At 44.4% G+C, this 22,167-nt stretch overlaps 2 protein-coding genes across 15 annotated transcripts in view; one reads left to right on the top strand and one right to left on the bottom strand.

Annotated features, from left to right (window-relative positions):
- Positions 1-13,599, top strand: part of FAM13A (family with sequence similarity 13 member A) — a 127,470-nt gene extending 113,871 nt beyond the window's left edge. For 10 of the 14 annotated variants that reach the window (XM_084516934.1, XM_084516938.1, XM_084516937.1 and 7 more), the window contains 5 exons: positions 2,249-2,344; positions 3,890-3,973; positions 7,697-7,893; positions 8,626-8,727; positions 10,584-13,536. In XM_084516934.1, coding sequence (XP_084373060.1) covers positions 2,249-2,344; positions 3,890-3,973; positions 7,697-7,893; positions 8,626-8,727; positions 10,584-10,710 — 606 coding nt within the window. In that variant the 3' untranslated portion in view covers positions 10,711-13,536. Of the gene's footprint in view, positions 1-2,248; positions 2,345-3,889; positions 4,056-7,696; positions 7,894-8,625; positions 8,728-10,583 lie in introns of those variants that run through there. The other 4 variants (XM_084516935.1, XM_084516928.1, XM_084516932.1 and 1 more) reach the window with 3 other exon arrangements.
- A 1,171-nt stretch (positions 13,600-14,770) lies between these two features.
- Positions 14,771-22,167, bottom strand: part of HERC3 (HECT and RLD domain containing E3 ubiquitin protein ligase 3) — a 64,936-nt gene continuing 57,539 nt past the window's right edge. Inside the window, exons 45-48 of the mRNA XM_084517980.1 lie at positions 20,973-21,055; positions 18,161-18,344; positions 17,315-17,417; positions 14,771-16,535 (exon numbers count right to left, since the gene is read on the bottom strand). Of these exons, the coding sequence (XP_084374106.1) occupies positions 16,327-16,535; positions 17,315-17,417; positions 18,161-18,344; positions 20,973-21,055 (579 nt within the window). The 3' untranslated portion in view covers positions 14,771-16,326. The remainder of the gene's footprint in view (positions 16,536-17,314; positions 17,418-18,160; positions 18,345-20,972; positions 21,056-22,167) is intronic.

Genomic DNA, 22,167 nt, shown 5'->3' with positions numbered 1-22,167 from the left:
GTTCCACTGGTATTACTAATGTTTACCTAGTGAGACAGTTTGCCCATGCGCAAAACCTTTTCTTTCAGAGCCTGCTTTCTGTTTAAATGTTCTGGTGCACGTCTGCAGGGCTGACTCAAGCCTCGTACACTTAACTGCCTTGCCTAAATTAATTCTTTGTGTTCTTCCTCTGTGGTGATATTCAGACTCTGGAGCATGTAATTTATTTTTTCTATTCCTAAGCATACCTAAGGATTTTCTGCCCATTCTGAGGCTTATGTTTATCTTCCTGTACAGAACAGGGGCATTGATCTACTTTGAAATGCCAAGAACTGGAGGTTTGGTTCTCAGTCTCAGCATAGTCTTTTTTTTTTTTTCTTTAATAGCAGAGGCTGCCTGAGCCAACAGTAGTGCTGTGCCTCATGTTCTATTAACTGCTGATGTGGTAAAGCTAGGAGTAATATAAGTCCTGTAAGCTTTCTTCAGTTTCTCCAGTTTTATGCTTGATTTGTTGCAGAGAGACATCCGAAGTTGCAGTGGCTAGCAAATTGCCTCCAATTGAATGCAGACATATAAACACAAAATTTGATACAGAGAGTGTTCAGTGAGTTGTGTGATGCTGCTCACATCCCCCTCATCCACACAAGCTGTTTGCTCACTCGATGAACAGCCAGTTTGAGGTTGTCAGGTATGGGAGCCAGACTGCTCTTCAGAGGTGTGAAGCAGACGTGCAGTCCGTAGAGCTCAAACTGCTCATTTATATGCACCATATCAGGCTTGGAGATGCTTACATTGAGCCCAAAAAGCAGTAAAAACCTCTTCCTTCTTCTTTCTCCCTATTCATCTGCCCCCCAACAAAGGAAATAAGCTTAATTTATTAGGAGGAAGATGCTATCTCTGGATTCTTAGAGTCTGTTCCTGCCAGTCTCACTCCTGGCAATATTTACAGTACCTCATCTGCCCCTTGCAAACCAATGCCCTCTTCTGCTCTGGTGGGATGATGTGAAAGCTTTAAAAAGCTTACTCCAATGAAAGTCAGCTGCAGACAAACCAAAACACAGTTCATCTTAAAATCTCCTCCCTATTCTCTTTCCTCCTCTTTCTACTGTGGAAGGGGAGGCTGTGCAAAGTTCATCGGGGTTAATGCTGTTGATTTAGATTTTTTCATCAACTGGTTATTGACAGCAGTAAAAAGTCTTGGAATCTACAAATGATATCGGAGTCAGTTAAGGCTTCCTCTCAGAAGAGTTTTATAATCTAAAGTTAAACAAAAGGTCTAATGGAAGGACAGTCATAGGATGTGGGTTAGACAATGCTGCATGTGAAGAAAGATGATGATCAGGTTGGTTGGCTAATTGTTTTGTTTTCTAACCCTGCTGTAACAAACCATTGAAGAAATAGAAACCAACTTCCTTGCAACTAGTACTTAGCTGGACAGGCCTTTGCTTTCCCACACTAGCTATTGTCTGTTAGGTCTTCCCTTCTGCACTGTCAGTACCACTGAGGTTTTCTGCTTAACATGGATCTGAAGGAACAACAGAAATGAAATCTAGCAGTTTGCAATACTCAAACTAAGAGTAGTATAAGTAGGGCTCAGGGTGGGTGTTACAGCACTATTTTGCCTGCTCTGTGCCACAACAGCTGTGATAGATTCATCCTGTCTCAGGTGTGTGGTAACTCTTGTCCCCAGCAAAGTTGCTGGGAGGAAGGGTGGAGGGGAAAGGCAGGGTATTAAAAGAGAAGGAAGGGCTATCTTGAAAGGGAAGTAAAGAGGAAGAGCAAAACAGGAAAGTCAGCTTTTGTGAAATCTATAGTTTAACTTCCCTGGGAAAGCATCCTTGGGGAGGCAGTCATTGCAGCTCTTTTCTCTTTTCCTGGATCATAAACTGCCTCTGGGGTACCAGCCACAAGAATAAGGGTGGGAAATCCCATGTTGTGTCTCTTAATGGTAGATATGATTAGAAGCACAGACTGCTGTCTCCGTGTGTCATTTTGTTTTGTGAAAGCTGGTTGTTTAAATCTGTCTTACACAGCCACATTACAAGACAGCCCATAGCCTGGGTGCTGTTTCATTAGGCACCTAGGACAGGAGATGCAATGACGACATACCCAAGTACTTCAGCATGTCTGATCCGTGCTAGTGCTGTTATCATCCTTATGAAATTCCCTTCAAGCCCCTCTGGATAATGGTCATAACAGGCACATACATTGTAGAATGGAGTATCTGCTGCTGCAGAATTCATGTTTCTCATTTCTTTTTCCTTTACAGGTTACCAAAAATGAACGACAGGTGATGAAGCCCTTATATGACAGATATCGCTTGGTCAAGCAGATCCTCTCCAGAGCCAACACCATCCCTATCATTGTAAGTGAAACTTTCTTTCAGGGGCTCTTACTTCAGTTTAGAGCTGAGTAAACAGGATTCACTACACCTTGGCATACAGCACGGTCAGTATGGCCAACTCCCTTATAACCTAAAGGCCAGGTAAACGAGTGAATCAGTGGCGCGCCATACACTGAAGTCGGGCAAAGCTGGTCAGGGGATTCAAGTGCCCGCTCATTAGCCATGGGACACATCTCACTTTTTGATGGTTCTCATCTTTCCGTTGGGCTGCTCCTGTTATTTCATCATCTTACGTTTGGCTACAGCCTGACTTCCCTTGCCTTACCAATCCACTCAGAACTGTAGGTCTTCCATGTTGCTTGGTTACACAGGAATGTAGGCTTCCATGGGTCCCAAGGCAGAGATACCAGGCTCCTTGGCTGAGAGAAAGGGGAACAGTCTCCTGACTTCCATTAAAGAGATCCTGTAAGTGGTAGACGCCTCCTCACTCAAGGTGGTAGCAAGGAAACGTTGCTACCGGCTTGGAATCCAGCACACCCCTCTAGAGAGCAAATGTAGCATCTCAAATTCTAGACAGCTTGTGTAGGCCACTTTTTAAAAATTATTTGACCTAAATATATACCCAGATTTTTTTTAGCCTGTCTAAAGAAAGGGAATTGTTTTATCTTGGTTCCTATTTTCCCTGTCATGTAAGATCCCTTACCATTTCCACTGTTCCCAGGCAGCACTGCTGTGATGGCTGTTTTTTGTAGGCTGTTTGCTGAATTGGATGGACTGGAACATTGTTACTTGAGTACAGTCAATCACGCCCACAAGTAGTTTTCTTCTGCAAATAGGGGGAGGTTGTCTTGCATTTAAAACAAAAGCTGTCCCTCTTTGAATATGCAAAGTTCTCCCCAAAATTGGAGCTGTGAAGATGCTGCTGCGCATCAGAAGGAAGAAACCCTGTAGTTGTGCATGGACAGCTTAAGGCAAAGCTCTCAAAAGAGAGCTTAGGTCCTATTTAGACAGGAAACTGAAACTGCACACTGGCTAGCACAGGAGAGAGGAGACTGGCTTTCCCCAGACCCTCTAATAAGAGCAGTGAGAGTCTCATGCAGGGGAAGGATGCATTTGAAAATCCATCTCTACATCATCAGGCACTTCAGTGGGAAATCCGGCTCCTGGAAAGCAGGGCTGGAGAGTCCAGCAGGCCTTACACCATAGCTCTGAAGAGTCAACCAAGTGCGTGTGTGTGTGTGTGTGTTTGTGTATAGGCCTCAGGCTGGGGGGTTATTTTCTTGCAGCCTTTACTTCGTAGTTCCTGCCCAGCCAGTGTTCCAGCATCCAAGGCTTTTTCTGAAGTGTTTGGCAATGATGTTCCTTGCTAAGCAAGATCTTGAGAGAAAGTGGTCCAAGGTTCAGAGGGTTTGCCAGGCACATTTTTGTTCTTTAAGAAATGGATTGTTCCTGATGGTCTGGCCATGAACTGAGAGAGAGCGAATGAGTGAGTGAGAATGATCTGAGAGCAGGTGGTGGAGGAGAAGGGGGTTCCTAATGTAACGTACTTGTTAACACCTGTCACAGGGTTCCCCCTCCAGCAAGCGGAGAAGCCCTTTGCTGCAGCCAATTATCGAGGGCGAAACAGCTTCCTTCTTCAAGGAGATAAAGGTGAAGACCTCCAGCTGCTAACTAATTGCTCAGTTTGCATCAATTTTCCCCCTTACACCAATAAAAGAGAATGATTGATTGATTTTTCTTTTCCATCAGTGTTGATTTTTTTGCAGTGTCTTCCTGAAAAATCAGTAGCTGCTTTAAGCCTGTCCAGTTCTGATCAAACTCTTCCCTTGTTGTAGATAAGACTAAACATTTTCCTTGGCTTTGCATTCTTTCCCTTCTCCTTCCCCCTCCCTTGCCACCTGCATATAATGTATGTTACTTTGCTGAAAAACTCACAGTTATCCTTTGCACCTTGGGTTGTAATTGTCGTCTTGCTTTCTTCCTTTTTTTAATAACACTAACTTGTTTTGCAATAGTGTCTCTCACTCCAAAGCTCTGTGACTTGCACACAGCACCGTGGCTGGAATGAGATCTCACAAAACTAACACTCACACATGGAGTGAACCAGGCACTTAAAGGATTTGTACCTTCTCCCATTCACGTGCTTGTTGTATCCGGGGCTCTTTTTCACTATTTTGCAAATGGTATTTCTCAGCAAGTAATAAGAGAATGGAATTAAGAACAATTCAGTTCAATTTGCTAACACTCGGTCAGATTGGGATGGTAGGATGGTTGTGTTTCTTTCTCATGCTGCTGTGGGGTGGTAGCTCTTGGTGGTGAAGACTTAAAATATCGGTCCTTCTTCCCCTGAAAAGGGAAGTCCAGCTGTCAGCTAGGACAAGCAGCGTGGAGCTGGGCCCTGGTCTGTTTTTCCCATTGCAGTGTAACAGGAAAAAGCATTTCAACACACTCATGTCATTTGTGTGTTATCCAACCAGAGTTTGGTTAATGGTGTAGATACTGCAAACCTACACATCCAGGGTGGTTCTGTGATAAGGCAATTCTGGTAGTTTGTGTACTAGTGAGCTGTTCGAGGCACATATTCATTAAAACCAGATTACAGACCGAAGCACGTTCAACTGGAGGATGAGCACTGAGTTTTCAGCATTTTCTAGATAATTGCTGGATCAGGTCTGTGATAGTGGCCTGGGCCGGGTTATTGGGTTGTTTCAGGTATTTTTGTGTCCTCTGTTTTTCAACTGTGCTTGCACCCAATGTCAAAAGTTACAGCTATGAAGTGTGGTGACCTTTGGTGACTACTGTGGCTAGTGCTGCACTGGGACAGTATCTCACCAGCTCACCAGTGTCCTGCAGGGAGCACAAGCATGGAGAGCTGTGGTGTCACTGACAAAGATCAGAGTGACATTAAGCCCATTAACACATGCCAATTAACATTTAACTGGGGCCCAGCAAAGCTGCGCACAGCAGATTTTCACTGTACTGCACTCAAACAGAGAAAATTGCTAACAAGCCCAAGAGTTTTCCCCCATATGGGTACCTTGTGAACAGAGCACTACCTGTCTTGATGAGCCCCACTGTCACTTTCCTGTTGTTTTTTCCAAGTATATGTGAAAGCTGGATAAAAGCTTGAAGGGTGGTTTGAGTGATGCTTTGCAGAACGTTTGGGTAGAATATCTTGAATATTGACTGTGTTTAGAAAATCACTGGAATCCTTGCTGGCTGGGAGTACTGGTGTTGGGTTACTCTGGAGATTTTGTATTTGTAGCTCTTTAAACTTTAAATGCCTCACAATTGCCTAGAGATCCAAGCAGGTGCAAGCCAAATGGATGTAGTCAATGAAGATAATTTTGGTTAGAGATGTAAATGGCAGAGCAGGTTTAAAATAAGACTCCCATATAAGAATTCTTCAGAACAATGGCCTTGTCCGTTAGAGTTCTTGCTCAGATTTTTTTTTAATTTGCTCCTTCGCTTTAAACAGCAAAATGCTTTAAGAGGTCTTGTGACAGGCAGATGTAGTGTTTTGGCATTGAGCTCTAAACAAGTGAAATTTCTACACTGTCCTTTCCTCCCATGTGCTTTCTTTGGCAGGAGGCTCGCTCCTCAGCTCTGGGCCAGAATAATCCTTGCTGGCTTGGGGTGCGTGCTCGTGCCCTGGAGTGAGGCAGGCAGGCCAGCCTGCTGTGCCAGCCCCCATTAGCTGACACAGGCTCACCTGTGTCCGTGGGGAAGAGGCTGCTGCCAGATGTGCAGATTCAAGTTACATGGAGACTTTGCTCCCCTCTTTGGGAACAGTTTCCTACATTGCTTATGAAAATGGTCCTTTCCTTTTCTCTCCAGAACTGGAAGCCAGAAGCAACTTGCTCTCACAGGAAAGGGCAAGGGGGCTCCTCCTTTGGTACTGAAGGGATTCCCCTAAAATAAGAGTATCATTTTTACTGGTTAGACTGACTTAGCAAATCCTTCGTTGCACCCCAGCAGTGATGGCATTATCCTGTTTCAGTCCTAGCTGCCATTACCCAGCTGGGCAGGACAGCACACCTGGGGTCCTGTGAATGGCAGGGAGGGATGTCTCCCTTCCCTCCTTCCAGCCCAAAGTTATCTGCAGGGTTTATCAATAGTACGTGACTGCTGTTACAGCTGCAGTTCTTCTCGTGAAGGCGCATTTTGTGCCTTCTGTTTAAGCTCTACAATTTGTCTGGAGAAAGGATCTTATCTAGTCATGTGCTAAAAACTGCTTTCATTTTCACTAGTTTCCTGCAGATTCTTCTGAGATGTTTTCAATCTTCTCAGTATCTTTTATTATTATTATTATTATTATTATTATTATTATCCTTATTGCTCAAAGCTTCTCTGCAGCTAATCTTTCCATCCTCAAGCCTCCATCATGGTTGTAATTCTTGGCCTCTGGCTTTGGTTTGCATTGTCATCGCCTAGAGCTTTAAAATGAAAAGAAAACTCTGGGCAAATTCCAATTTCATGTAAATGTATGCACTTATAAATCATTGACTTTGGGGATTTAATGGGACTATGCTAGGTCCCAGTGTTATTTTCTCCCTTTTTGCTTGAAATATGGGAGCAATCTCTTACGAATAATTTAACTATTAGCAAGGAATCACACAAAGAAAATAGCTAGTTTTGATCCTGCTGCAACAATATATTTTTGCATACAGTTGAAGTCTTCAATAACATTAGTCCTCAAAAGCTTTTATATATGTATATTAATATATGTATGTATATATATACATATATATATGCTTAGATTCTTCCTGGTTAGTTACATGGCTGTAAAATAAAGCTGATGTCAGGATCACATTAACAATAGCAAGCCTTTACAGTTAATCATATCCAATATTTGACCATAGAAAGACTGATCTGAGCTCATTATCACTCTAAGAGCATTTGAGGTCTTGAATTCTCAGCCATTAGAGAGAGCTGTTGAGCTGTGTCAGTTGAGAGAACACTTCACATGTTAACCTGGCAATCCGTGTGCTGTCTTGTGTGTTTGTAGAGGCACGTAGAGGACCACGGGTAAGCTTTAGACATGGCTGTAAATGTTTTTATTTGTATCAGAATATATAAACTAAACAAAGCAACAGCTTACTAAGAAACCTAGATAGTTTTTCACTGTTTTGTCGTCTTGGGTTTCCTTAAGCAATCTGAGCTGGTAATCACAGTTACTCTGATGCGCTCTGGGTGTAGGGACTCTTCCTGGTGATATTCTGGTGTATTGTCTTGCTTAGCAGTTGAAGTGCTTGCTCTTATCAGCTTCTTTCCATATCTGTTCCCAGTGCATGTCGTGAAAGGAGATACTTGTTTCTGAGAAGGGAAGCAGTAACTTATTCTATTACGGGGGTGTTCTGTCCTTCTGTGTAGGAGGAAGAGGAGGGCTCCGAGGAGGACAGCAATGTGAAGCCAGATTTCACAATTACTATGAAAACCGACTTCAACGTGCGTAGCTTCTTGGATCAACTAGAAGATGATGCTGATGGCTTTGTTTCCCCGGTGGATGATAAGATGCCATCAAGGAGCAACCAGGATATGGGGCTTTCAAATCTCCATGAAGCATCCATGTACGTTGAATTTGCAGACAACTTCAAAATGTTACTTCTTGATAAGATGGCATTTTATTTGTAAGAAAAGTGTATAGATTTTGTTTTGGTTTGTTTTTCATTTATGTTCTGATTCAGAATCTTTTGCAGTTCAGCTCTAAATGCAATAGACCCTTTTTTGAGGGTCTATTTTTTCTTCAAAATTCCCAAGAGTTTGGAAGAAAACTACCCTGTCCTGATACTGATATTTGACTTACATATCTTTGGATTCTTGGACTAAATGGTAGCTTCACTTCACCTATGGCGAGCCTTTATTGTGAAAACAATCCTGCACTCTACAAGATTTTTCAGTTTTTGGAGACATCAAGTTGAGCTAGTCCCGTTAGTGTTAAGCACTGAGGTCCACTGTGCCCACACATATGTGGTAGCTTTAATTCATGTCCATTGAGTCATGATCCTATAAAATTCACTAAAACCATATCCATCTTCAGCAAGTAAGTTTCATAGAAATTAGTGATGAATTGTGTGATGCACACTTGACCTTCTTTGAGGTTTCAGCCTAATTAAATAATCATTTTGCTGAAATAAATTCAGAGAGCTTTGTATTGCAATTAACATCAGGTTGCCAGGGCTGCTTTCAGGAGCAGCTCTCTCACTTGGCATCTATACAACCATGCATTTGTATATTTACTCTGTGTTTTCAGTTATAGTTGTGTACATAAGTATAATCATGTTTATGTTTAAACCCAACAGCCCTGAACTATTAGAACAGCTGCAAGAAGTCAGAGAGGAGAAAAAGCGAATCAGAAAAAAATTAAGAGACTTTGAAGATAATTTTTTCCGACAAAATGGAAGGTAATTTCTCAGCTATCCCTCCGTCCTTCATTTATTCTTAAGTTCAGTTTGGCGTTTACAAAGGCCTCCAACTGTGGAAAGTTATGTGAATTCACTATTACGTATTGCATTGTCATTATTGCTTTACCCACATTCATTTCTGTTGCCCATTAAAATTAATGACTTTTTTTCAAAGAACTTTAAGGACCACAGCCTCTTAGACAACGTTTTCTTAGGAAAAGCAGTGGGAAGTGCAAGTATAAATGCTTAAAATCTAACTGCCTCTAGCACAATTAATAAGAATAATGAAACGGTTCCTCAGTGATAAAATAATTTGCTTTCTTATTAATTCTATAGAATGTTTAGATCTCTGTCCTATTCTTGCTTGTCTATGAGGTATTCATACACTAGTTTAACAAGTATTTCTGCTTCAATATAGCTAAATGTGTTCCTCAGAAAAAGCTCCTCGTAAATGAGCTGGTAAAATGCCTTAATATATTTATACTCCTGAAATTATTATGCTGGAGGGAAGGGATGTCATCCAGAGGGACCTGAACAGGTTTGAGAGGTGGGCCTGGGCAAACCTCATGAAGTTCAGCAAGGCCAAGTGCAAGGTCCTGCACCTGGGCCAGGGAAATCCCAAGTATGAATACAGGCTGAGCAGTGAGCGGATTGAGAGCAGCCCTGAGGAGAAGGACCTGGGGGTGTTGGTTGATGAGAAGCTCAACATGATCTGGCAGTGAACACTTGCAGCCCAGAAAGCCAACCGTTTTCTGGGCTGCACCAAAAGCAGCAAGGCCAGCAGGGCGAGGAAGGCATTCTGCCCTCATGAGACCCCATCTGGATTATTGCATTCAGCCCTTTGGCCCCCAGCACAAGAAGGGCATGGACCAATTAGAATGAGTCCAGAGTATAAGGGCTGTGAGGATGAACAGAGGGCTGGAGCACCTCTACTATGAAGAAAGGCTGAGGGAGTTGGATTTTTTCAGCCTGGAAAAGAGAAGGCCCCTGGGTGACCATATAGCAGCCTGCCAGTACCTGTAGGGGTTCTACAGGAAAGCTGGGGAGGGACTCTTTGTCAGGGAGTGCGGTGATAGGACAAGGAGTAATGGTTTTAAATTAAAAAGGGTAGATTTAGATTAGTTATAAGGAATAAATTCTTTACTCAGAGGGTGGTGAGGCACTGGAACAAGTTGTCCAAAGGAGTTGCGGATGCCCCATCCCTGGACGTGTTAAAGGCCAGGCTGGATGAGGCTTTGTGAAACCTGGTTTAGCAGCAGGTGTCTCTGCCCGTGTCAGGGGGTTGGAATTAGGTGATCTTTGAGTTCCTATCCAACCCAAAACATTCTGTGATTCTTGCCACTACTCACCACCCTGAGAGATTCTTGTATAATCATTGAATCTTGAGTTTCACTTAAGCTTAGAGAAATCTGAATAAATATTTTCTTCCTGTGGTTCCAAGCCAAGAAAAGCTGTATTTTATTTTGGCATCTAGCAGGCTGACATTCAGATGGCTCCTGAAAAGGGAAGGGTTCATCTATTTGTATTGTCTTGTTTTGTTTTGACCAACTGTTGTATAGAAGCTGACAATTCTAGTGAAGTAGGACATGCTTCAAGTAAGATTTTGCATTTAGAACCATGGGATTCTGTTCAGCCTCGACATGCAAGCTTCCCCCACTTTGCTAGGGCATTTGCCTTGCCCCTGTCATCTTCTCTCAAAGAATAAAAATCACTTTGTCTTTATTCCCTGATGGGTAGTGGAGGAGGTGAGCTGTCTTGTAGGTCTTACTCCTGATATTGTCGGGGGGTGGAGGGAGGCTGCCGAGGGAAGATGTCCTGGCACAGAAATCCTCATGACCTCTTTTTACTCCCCCTAGGAATGTGCAGAAAGAAGACCGCACTCCTATGTCTGAAGAATACAATGAATACAAGCAGATTAAGGCCAAGCTGAGGCTGCTGGAGGTCCTGATCAGTAAAAGAGATATTAGCTCAAAGATCATGTAAAGGAGGAGATTGGTTTTGCCAGTAAACGTAGAAGAGAGAGCACCAAGTGGACAACTGCATGAAGTGGATGCACCAGGAGCCTGGCTGGGGAGGGCTGAGGAGCCCCCTGAGAACTGAAGGGCCAATCCCAGAGGCAGGAGGGGGAGGAAGGGTGGCTTGCCATCACTCTCTACATTTGCTGTTGTCCACTCTTTCTCCAGGCCTGATGCCCAAATGGAGTTTGCCAGCGTAGGAGACATGATGCTGTCCTCAGTGACTGCACAGAAGGGATTCTTGTGTTTTGATTTGCTTACAGATCCTGTAATATTTAGAATATCAAAGCCAACCATGCTCTTATTTTTTTTTTCTCCTTTCCAGGATATCATAGCAAGAGACAAAGTAGCATGAATAGTGATTAAATCATCAACTAGCTTTCACTTCAGTTTACCAGACATGTGCCCTAACTTGATCTCACGTAAAGGCACAGGTCAGATAGCACCAAGATTGTTCTCTTGTAGCTACAGTAAAGATTTGCTCAGACTTTTGACCAGACTGTTTGGAATCCAGCATCTTCTGTTGCTCTTTCTGAATGCTGGAAGGTTATCCTGGTTATAGCCCCAGACTAGTTTGAGTTACATGGGTGACCAGGGCCCAGGGTTGAGTTGTTTGTTTTTTTCCCTGCCTATTTTTTTTTTTGACTGCCAATTCAATTAACTAGGAGAAAGTATCTACAGATGTTTGGGATGGCAAAGAAAACGCAGCAGGGTTCTTGCCTGCTTGTTCCGCTTGGCAGGAGGTACTGTAAGGTTATGACCATGTGTGGGCAACTGGGAAGAAAAGAGGTTTTATCAGCTACAAGTCAGAACCTCTTGGGATTTCGGTAGCTGCTCAGTTAAATACCTGGTGTCAGGTATCAAGACGACCCACCTCGTGTGCTTCATTATCTGTTAATGAATACAAGAGCCTAAGGTGAATGGTCAGTGTTGATGTCATATGGACTTGCTAGCCTACATTTTGTTCTTTGTTGTAGACCATCAGGCAGTGTGGGCCGGAGCAAGGACGCTGTGATTGTGGCAACAGCAGACTGTGTTTTCTTCCCAGTGGCTTTGTTGTGTACAGGTAGTGCTGCGGCACAGAACCCTGCAGGGAACTGAAAGCCCCAAGCCACACATTGCCCATGGAGAGGGCTTGTGTCTCTGGGGCAGGACTGGACAACTCGACATTTCCACCTGTATGACGTGCAGAAAAGGAGGCCCTGGGACAGCAGATTCCACTTCTTGTCAGACAATCGCTGCCTGAAGGAGCAAAAGGCCGTGAGTCCAGGAACAAAGCCAGTAGCTGAGGGCCGATAACTCTGCAGTGTAACATCAGCCACCTGGGCTTGCTCTGGCGCTCCAGGAGCTCGTGTGCACAGGCTGATACTGCCCAGCAACGCTTCCTGCTGGAACCGGGACGCAGCTCTTGGGAATAGGTCTCAACCCCAAAGCCACGGAGTAATGCTGCCCTGTACATCTGGGCCCTGGAAGCTGGAGCAGGAGCCAAGCAGCCGAGGTCAAGCGCAGCGCTGGGCCTCACGCAAGTCGCAGGGGAGCAGGCAAGCAGTGGAGTCCCAGAACCATTTCTCCCTTTCTTTTTTTCTGTGGGTTTTTGGGTTGTGCTACTCAGACTAACCCCTCCTCAACTTGCAGTGTGTGCTGTGCTAATTCCTGCCAAAACCGATGTTGAGGCGGGTCGCTTCGGGATCCCACAAACGCTTCAGAAGGCAGCCTTCCTCACCGGGGTCTGCCCGTGCCCATCAGTACTCCGCCTGGGTAAGACAGTGATGAAGTTAATAATTAATGAAAGCACTTATGAGGGGGACTGATTTTACTGATTGCAGAAATTGCACCCTCCTAATTAAATCGGTGGAGACTGAATTTCTTATTTCCAAAGAGTCCGGAGGACTTGGGTGCTGACCTGGGGCTTGTTTTTTTGGAGATGTTGGGTTTCCATAGGTGGGAGAGGTGGGGCTGTGCCTCTGCACATCAGTCTGATCCTCCGAGTGTGTCAAATGGGCTCAGAAACTGCTTTTGAAGATGTTGGAGTGCGAGGGAAGCAAATGCCTGTCTGGAGACAGGGCAGCCCAAGGAATCAGAGCTGTGCCTTTGGCCTTCTGCCTGGGCTTAGGGACGTGTCAGCCTGCAGCCAGCTCTCCCTGGTTGTGTTAGGTACAGCTGCTGAGCCACCATCACGCGCCACTACGCCACTAGTAGAAGCGTGCGATGAGCGGTGGGGCTCCAAAAAGTTGGTGGTGCAGACTGTGGGTGGTGTTCAGGCCTGGTTCCTCAAAGTGCTTCAAAGCATATATGGTGACAGCGTGCAGCAAGCTGATCTGCATTTGGGATTCTGCTAAATTACAGCGGGCTAAAGCTGGAGCACTTTGGTGAACCTGGCCTAGACACCTTCATAGGGTCACGAGAAACAGTTTCTGCCCCTTTCTTCCTAGTCATACATTTTTCACTGGGCCAAGGCTTTCCCGGAGTATGTTTTCTCTGCTTGTTTTTAAAAGCCTGTTTGCACTGTGTACTGATAAATTATCTGTTTTGCTGGGTTTTGCCCCTGACAAATCTTGATAAATGATATGTAGGGAACAGTCCATTTTATTTTTAAACTGAGGAGATTGTAGCATTTTCTGATGCTTAGTTAACGCTGTTTACATGGCATATTGCTAGAATTTCAGATAGTTTGTATGAAATGTATGTACAATTATGCACTTTAGAGAGTTTCTATTTTTGAACTTTGAAAGCTAAAAGTAACACAACCTGTTAACTGAAATTGTACATTAAAAGAAGAGAATATATATGCGTAGCCATCTCTCTTTTTAAACTGTTCTTTTCCCACTGGCAAAAATAAAATCAAATCAAATCATAATCTGCCTGATTGTGAAGGAAACTGCTCAGAAAGACCCGCCCAAGTGGATTTTAAAATTCCAGTCTTGCAAAGACTCACACAAATGGTCAGCTTTCTGTCCTGGGTTTCCAGATACTCTTGCTCCCATCTTCCAGGCCTGCAGAGGATGAGGGCTCCGAGACCTGAGCACTAAGATCTCTTTGTATCTTCCACAGCTGATTTGACTTCCCCCTAACCACAACAGGCACCCAGGTTCTTTGCCTCACTGCACTCTAAACCAATCCAAGCAGCAGCTGTGTGCTCTGTTTTACGGTTTGTATATGCCACCATCATTGTCTCTTGCCTGAAGAACATTAAATACAAGACTGTTTTTAAAAGATGTGGAATACTGTGCACAAATCTACTTTATGGGATATGAGTGAGCTGTTAGTGTACAACAGCCCTTTCCCTGTCACTACAGCTGCTGTAGGAGGGCAGTATGGGCCCATGAACCGGGGCCATTTCAGACACACACATCTGTGAATTATTTAAATGAAAATTATCTGGTTGTGGGCAAAATAAGACTGCAAGAGTTAAAGACAAATAAGAAACTTGTCATTCTTACAGATTTCATTTGCTTTCGGTCTGTTTACTCTAGAGGAAACAGTCAAATAATTGATGTTTAGTAAAGGCAGTAAAGCTAAAGGATATTATCTTCTAATCATGCTGCTAAGACATCACTTGTTCTTACTGATATGTGCAAGTTTTAGACAGTAAGCGCCAGACCAACCTGAGGTGTTTCCCTGTTCCTCTGTGGAATAGATGTTTGCAAAGCAGTCACTCACTGGCACTTGAACAACCGAGGGAAGAGTCAGTTTGTGCCCTGTGCCCGTACCCACAATGGTGCCTGCAAGGTGCATGGGAAGGAGGAGAAAAACAGAATGAAGGAATGGAGACAGATGGATTTCAGGTGAGCCAGGAGGGGCAGGTGAAAAACTCCCTGAATTGTAACTGGAGATGGCAGGGCAGCATTTGATGGGGATGTAATGCTCACCGGCAGCAGGGTTAACGTAGAGCTAGGCAGAGTCCTTCTTCCAGGTGCTCAGAGATGAAGCTGTGAGACAGTGGAGATCCCAGGGAGAGGCAGAGTCTGTGCCCGGAGCTGCTCAGAGCAGCTCCTCCTTCGCTTCCCAACATAAAGGCAGCCAGTGAGTCAGAATTAAACATCAAATTTATTGCATAATACTGACCTATGTACACACACATCGAAAATAAACATTTGATATAATTGTATATGTCTTCTATTTGTTGCATTAGAAAGAGGCTGAAAGGCTCTCAGTGTAGCCAACAGCTTGTCTTAAAAAAAAAAAAGAGCCTAAGAGGTGCAAAGTTCAATACTATATATTGAACGTGGTGCATAAATACTATGTCCTAATAACAAGTCAATTTGAAAACCACCCTAGGCTTAAAATGAGATTTACACCAAGACCTGAAGAAATGAGGAAATCAGTTGCATGTCATTTAATGGGTGGTGGGACTGGGAGAAAGAGAATCATAAAGGCTCTCCAATCTTACAGGACAAATTCAGTTAATGCTTTTGCTTACTCAACTCCTAACGTACCTGACCAACCTAATTCATGAAGGTAGTCCTCTAGGGGTCCCAGCACTTACTGGGCAAAACAGATGACAAGGGCTCCTCCCACACCACGCAGTAAAATAATCCTACCAGCAGAAAAAAAAACAGCCTCCAAGGAGAGGGTTACCACACAAATGTGGATTTCATGCTTCTTTCTTTTCCTCTGACCTAATGAGGCTGGAGAGCGTGTAAACACCGCTTACACTCACACACTCCCTCACTCTCTGGCATGACTCCTCTGAGAAAGGTGGGAATGGTAAAAGCAGCCACCTCACCTTGCGTTGGAACAACATTTCTGTTTGAATGAAAAACGAGGCCTCAGACAGCTAAGCCTACCTGCCTAACCTGTAGGCTTACCAGCAGAAAACCAACACAAGAGAGAGGCAGTTTGAGAAGCCCATTATTACAGGTATGGTTTGACCTTCCCCAAGCCTTTACTCAGAGGAGTCTGAAGCTTCTTTATAAAGACGCTGCTTAGAAACAAAATTTAAGACAAAATAAAAACATGCCAAACCCCAAACCACGATACTCTCTGTGAGATAGACTGGTGCAAAGAGACAGAGCATGTACCGCAACTAATACACTGTCCTGGGGGTCACAGCTGGCGCCCCAGCCCAGTACCGTCTGCCAAGGACCAGAGGGCAGACGGGATATGTCCATTCAAAGCAAGCAAGAACCAGCTTGCATTTAAAAAGGGAAGAAAAAAAAAAAAGGATGGGGGAAATCACAGCTTTTCAAAAAGATCACTATTTCATCCTGAATTTCCACCGTAGCCTAAATGCAAGGAACACCAAAGGTTTAAACTGAACGAAAAGGAAAGGTGGGGGGCAGGAAAGGGAAGGGGGGCAATAAAAGCAAACTACAAAGTAGTGCTGTGAAGTTGGAGGGGAAACTAGAAAAAAGCCCACCAAACTCATTTTGTTCAGTAGATCAGAAAACTCAAAGCTAAAGTCTCTCCCTGCTAAGCCCCACAAAATACCGGCAGCATCAGGCTGAGACTGCATCAGCTGCATCTATGATTATTACTATTATTTTTTCCCCCAAAATGTCCCGATCCCTTCCTTTATAAAAATAAAGCCAAGCCCGTCGCTTTCTTCCTCTGTACCCAAGTGCCTGTGCCTCTCCCACACACGTCAAGCCAAGCTGAAGCCCTCATAGTGATCGATGGCTTGCACCAGCCGGGCGCTGAGGATCTCCTTGCTGCTGTACTTGGGCAAGTCCAGGAGATTGTAGCAGGTGTGCGCCACGGGCAGGTACTGCTCCCCGCTGGCTGTGGACTGGATGACGATGCGAAGGCTTGACATGCCGTAGATGGGAATGCGGTCACTGCCCGTCAGGAACACTAGGAGAAGCAGAGAGAAGGCAGGACGGTTAGGACAGACACCCTCACTCTTGTACGGCTTTGAGAAGATGCCCCTTGAGCTGTCTCATCTCCGTGCTGAACACTTGTAGCTCTCTCAGCCTTTTTTTTTTTTTTTCCAAAGCTTTTTCCTGGAAGCATGTGCCAATACGTAAGAAAACTGCGGTCAGTGGAGCTGCAGCAGCAAAGAATTGGGCCGCATGTTGCCGAGTTTGCTGGGAGCAATGCTCTAGAGAAAGACAGCAACTGCTTCAGGTCTGGCCAAGTAAGGGGACAGTGACTGCCAGCTCAGCAAAACTGCCACACAGAGATTCAACACTTCTTGGAGCTAGATTCTTTTAGGACACTTAAACCACTTTTAAGACACTTAAATCTGAATAAAATAATTCATAAACCTGAATAAATCTTCAGTAAAATAGTGCTTTCCTCAGCATGCCTCCATCTCTGTGCTCGACACCAAGCATTTCCAAACAGATCCACATTAGTGGGCACAAGATCAGGAAACAAAACCAGTCCGAAAATAAAAAGTGGCTCCTTTCAGTGCTCTCCCGGGTTGCCCTTGGGACACAATATTCCCTCAACATGATGCCCCAAGGGAGCAACAGTTGCCAGCTGTAGCAACAAACTCAGAGCTACCTGCCCTTAAAACCATGTATTTCTCCTCCTCTCCCCTTTTACTGCCAAATAAAGTGACATCTCCCCCCCAGTGACATTGATACGTCAATATCAGATAACAGCCTGCACCACTGCACAATACTTACAGAGAAATTTCTTCTTCTTTTCCAAGGGAAATGCATGAAACGTTTCCCAAAACATCCTCACGGTTGGGTGTGTCGCAGTGTAGTCTCCCTTGTAGACAGCACTCTATTAGAAAAACAAAAAGTCACAATTTCATCTAGCACTAAAAAGCAAGGACTAAGTAGAAACACGACCTGATCTCTGCTAGTGTCTCAGACTGATGTCTGACAGCCACGAAATGCAGTGCGGGATGTGCCATAGGCAACAGCATGGCTCAAAGACACGGGAAAGTGTTCATGCTGCAGGTGCAAGGCCAGTATTTAGGCCTCCAGGTATGCAGCTAATTAGAGGTGTAATGAGGAACCCTGGTGTACCTGATCACGGGCTGGACTCGTGGACAGGATCACATGTTCTGCACTGTGAGGCCCTTTCTACTGCTAAGGCTGAGACAAAACAAGCATTTGCTGATCTGCACATGTTGCGAGAGGACACAGCTCTTGCATTCTGTCCAGACTTCCCTTTGAACACCTGGCTGTGTACTTTTTGCCCTTGTTAGTTTTACTGTAAATGAAGATCCTGATTTTGTCTCTTTCTTTCAATCTTAGGCTTCATCCCTATAAAAAAAAGACAGAACTCCTCCTCCCCTCTTCTTTTTCATCCCCAATTTCCTCCACAAGCTTTATCAGTAGCAGGATAGTGATGTAAGAGAGTTAACTTTTCATGTGAATGATTGCAAGATGCACAAGAAACATATAAAAACATCCGTAGCTTACTACACCTCTTGACCCAAGCTAGTGCCCACCTCATGCAGCTGCCCAATCCTAGGACTTGTAAAACAGAAGAAAAACATGACAAGAGGGAAGCTTTACCTCCTCCAGTTCCTCCCAGTTGTAGTTACTGTTCCCGACTATCATGGCCCTGAGCTCTGTGGGCTGGAAGAGTTCCAGGACCTTCCCACCACATACTTTCAGGAAGCCAGTGGAAAAAGCTGTGTACCACTCATGGATGGAGAGGTTGAAGATGTAATTTACATAGGCTTCAACAAATTCTTCCCTAGGGCATTGAGAGAGAGCAGGTAAAGAAAAGCACTTTTAATTCATACGCCCGAGCGGCAGCACTGCCAGTTTTGCTGTTTCTGCCTGTAATATCTCTTGTAAATATGAGTCTTCCATGGGTTCACCCCACTGCTCACCTCCCACTGAGATGATTCACTGCAACAGAGACAAAGTCACCAGGGGGCATGTACCACTACGTGTGTGCTCAACCAGTGCAGCAGTGGCAGTGCTGGAGGTCCCCAGCAGCCCAGGCTCTTCTATACTACAGTAAAGCCACCCTGAAGCCCTGCATCCAGTTGGCCGTAGAGCCAGGAGGGAGCCAGGGTGACAGGATTCACCAGGAAGGTGTAAGGAAGAGTCCTCTTCCCTGGGGAACCTGCTGCTCTGCTGAGGTTGAGTTACACCAGTAGCAGGATTCGATTACCAGAGAACCACACCTGACCCAGCAATTGCAGCCCCGTGTTTAGGATGTCCAGGGAATTACCTACAGCTCTTCTCAGTCTGTATGTGTACGGTGTTAATTAGCACGGGGCACTGCAAGGAGCCCTGATAACCAAGCAGAGAGCAAGCACCTAGCTGTGGAGTGGGAACCAAACCACACAGCAGGCGATCAGAAACCCATCACTTCCAGAACAGAGAGCCTCCCAGAGCCCTAGCTAGGCACACTGTGTTGGTTTTTTTTTTGAATGCCTGACCATAACACACCAAACAATGTGGCAAACTGGGACATGAAACCAGTCTCTGGGTGGAGCAGTTGGTTTTTTGCCTCTGACCTTTACGAGGTGCTCACACCTGAACTCAGAAGCTAGGCAGACCAGGGAAGCAACAGAATCCAATACCTCAATCACTAGCAGAGGGCACCAAAATTGAAAAAAGCATTATGACCTTTTGGCAGAGAAATTCTCAGTGCGTATGCTACATAAAAGCAGCAAAGGCTAGGTGAGAAATTAAACAACAAAAATAAGGCAGCAGACTGACAAACATGAAAACCTAGAATAAGAAATTATACAGCACAGGGGCATTTTCCAGTCCGCTTTTTTTATGGTCATTCTGCTGATAAATCACGTGAGCATTACAGAAATCCAAGCTGATTAAGCACTTAACTGTTGCTTAATACCTCCTTGGCTGTTACGGTCACGAACTCTTTACCAAAACTCCAAAGGAGAAAGGGAAAACGCAAGCATTTCCTACTTGGTATTTTTCAGTCAAAGCAATCCTGTGAATTTCTTCAGTTAACAGTGAACCTTCCCTCGAGTAGGAAGGGCGATGCCCAAAGACATGCACACAGCACACTCCTGAGGCCAGCAGGGCAGCAATTTGGTCCCTGACCTCTAAACACAGCAGTGGAGGAAGTCATTAAGCACTGTAAGGTGGATGAATTGACAGCCACGTCTAGACTTGGATTTAGAGGTTAGCTTGAGTTCAAAACTCTGGTCAAGACAAAGCCATTGCATTCTGGAATGTGTTAAGCTGGCACAGCCGGATTTGCTTCTCTTGCCTTTCCTGACTTAGTATTGAAGGAGCTAACCAGGATGCTCTTCCCAAACTTTTGCTCTAGCCAAAACCTTTGATCCTCCACTAGGCCAATATGGCACACCGTGTAAGAAGAGACCTTTTTCTCGTGAATGTGCATGCCTAGCCAAAAATAAAAAAAAAGACTATCACTGGCATTTACATCTTTACTTCACTCTCTCAAAGTCTCCTGTATTGCCCATCTCCTCTTGGGTTTGCACGGAGGTAGCTATCTAGCTGTAAAGCTGCACCTTTTGCAGCAGCAGTGAAGTAACTGAGAGGGTAATACAGACAAAGCTTTTGTTACAGCAATGGCTGTAGACACAATCAGAACCATTTTAAATAATCTGATTAATGGGAAATTACTTCATCTCCAGACTTGCCAGCAAGGTCTTCAAACAATCTTAGCACAAGCCCCTAACCATGCTGCTGACTAATCACTGGATCACACTGTTTTGCCAGCAGAGAAAGAATTTGAATGCTGTTTCAAGTAATAAAGGCATCTGAAGAAATCCAATTATAGGATTATAAGAAGAAAACAGTTTAGCAGATGGAAGAAAAAAAAAGGGGGAGGAAAATGGTAACTGTACTACCTGCAACTAGCTAGGCAGAAGCAGTTTACATACACTTGTGCCTTGCAGCTCCACTAAGGGATGAGGGTCCTCTATCAGATAAGTAAGAGGGAATTATTTCCTGCTCTAGAATTAAAGAAAGAGCATGAACAAGTCTGCCAGTCTCGGTTTTGCTTTTTGGTCACAGGACAGGAATTGTAATTCCTATTCACACCATCAGGGGGATTAATCTCCAAGGGCCAAAATCACATTGCAATCTCTATTGACCACGAGAAAGCTGTGCCGGGGGTCTCTATGAAGATCTTTTATAGGGAAGATGTCCATCCAAAAAGTTGTGGGACATTTTTCAAGTACTGGTGAAAAGATAATGAAAACCTGATTTCTTAAGTGTGACTAGCATCCAGTAACTTTTGAACAACCGGTCTAAGAATTTGTTCAGTGACTTCTAATCCTCTCCCACATTTCACCTCAGATAAAGTTTCTGTAGCAATGCATTTGACTTCATCACAAGTGAGTCCATCCCCCCATATTACCCCTCTCACCTATTGTCCTTCTGCACCAGAATATTGTCTCCATCTTCGATCAGGTTCTTCTGCTCTGTCACACCATAGCTCTCCCTGCAGATCTACACAAAACAAGAAAATTTTACCAGAAGTACTTCTCGGGTCATACGCCTGCAGAAAGATAAAGGGTAAATGCAGAACACTTTTTGCCTGCTGTAAATGTTCTTCCTGTTTCAGTACTTCACGTCATTTACATTTGCTGTAGCACTGCTATCAAGCCTAAAAGCAAAGTCAGAAGAGAAAAAGCTATCCTTTTAGGTCAACTTCCTGTAAAAAAAAAAAAAAAAAAAAAAAGTGATAACTAATAAAACCTATATTAACTAAGCCCATATGCTCTATTAATAAAAAGTATTCCTTTTTGTGTTTTTTTGTTTGTTTGTTTGTTTGTTTTTTTAATTTAATGGAAGGTCAGTAGGTTACTTCATCTGCTTTCACTGTAAGACAGCATGACCAAAAATTCTTGCTTTTGCCAGGCCTACAATGGTACCAATACAAACATACTCAGCACATACAGAATTGGTCATGCAAACAAAATGCAGGAGGGTCAATTGTCAAGTTGCCATACGTGAAAGGGCCTCATATTTTCACAGAAGCACAGAATGGCTGATGTTCGAAGGGACCTTTGAAGATCATCTAGTCCTACCCCCTCACCAAGCTGGATCACCTAGAGCACATTGCACAGGATGGCATCCAGGTGGGTTTTAGACTTCTACAGTGAAGGAGAATCCACAACCTCTCTGGGCAACCTGTCCCAGTGCCCTCTCATATTCAGACAGACCTTGATTTTGACAGCCAAGATCAGTTATTTATTCTTTTCAAGGTGTATTGCTTTTACATGGCAAGGTTTTGGTAGCAGGGGGCTGCAGGGGTGGCCTCTGTGAGAAGAGTCCAGCAGCTGCTCCATGTTAGATAAGGGCCAGCTTCAGCTGGCTCCAAACGGACCTGTCACTGCCCAGAGCCAAGCCCATAAGTAATGTTATGCTCTCACAGAGGTGCAATCTAAGAAAGGGGAAAAAAAATGTGGCACAACAGCAGCTGGGAGAGTGAGGAGTGAGCAGCAGCCCTGCAGCGCCCAGGTGAGTGCAGCAGGAGGGCAGGAGGTGCTGCAGGCAGGCAGCAGCAGTTCCCCTGCGGGCTGTGCAGGGAGAGGCCCCTGGTGGAGCAGGCTGTCCCC

Source organism: Aythya ferina (assembly GCF_964211825.1).
Source record: "Aythya ferina genome assembly, chromosome: 4".
In the NCBI taxonomy this organism is placed as follows: Eukaryota; Metazoa; Chordata; class Aves; order Anseriformes; family Anatidae; genus Aythya; species Aythya ferina.
Note: the sequence above shows the minus strand (reverse complement) of the source record. Positions and strands in the feature narration are given on the sequence as shown.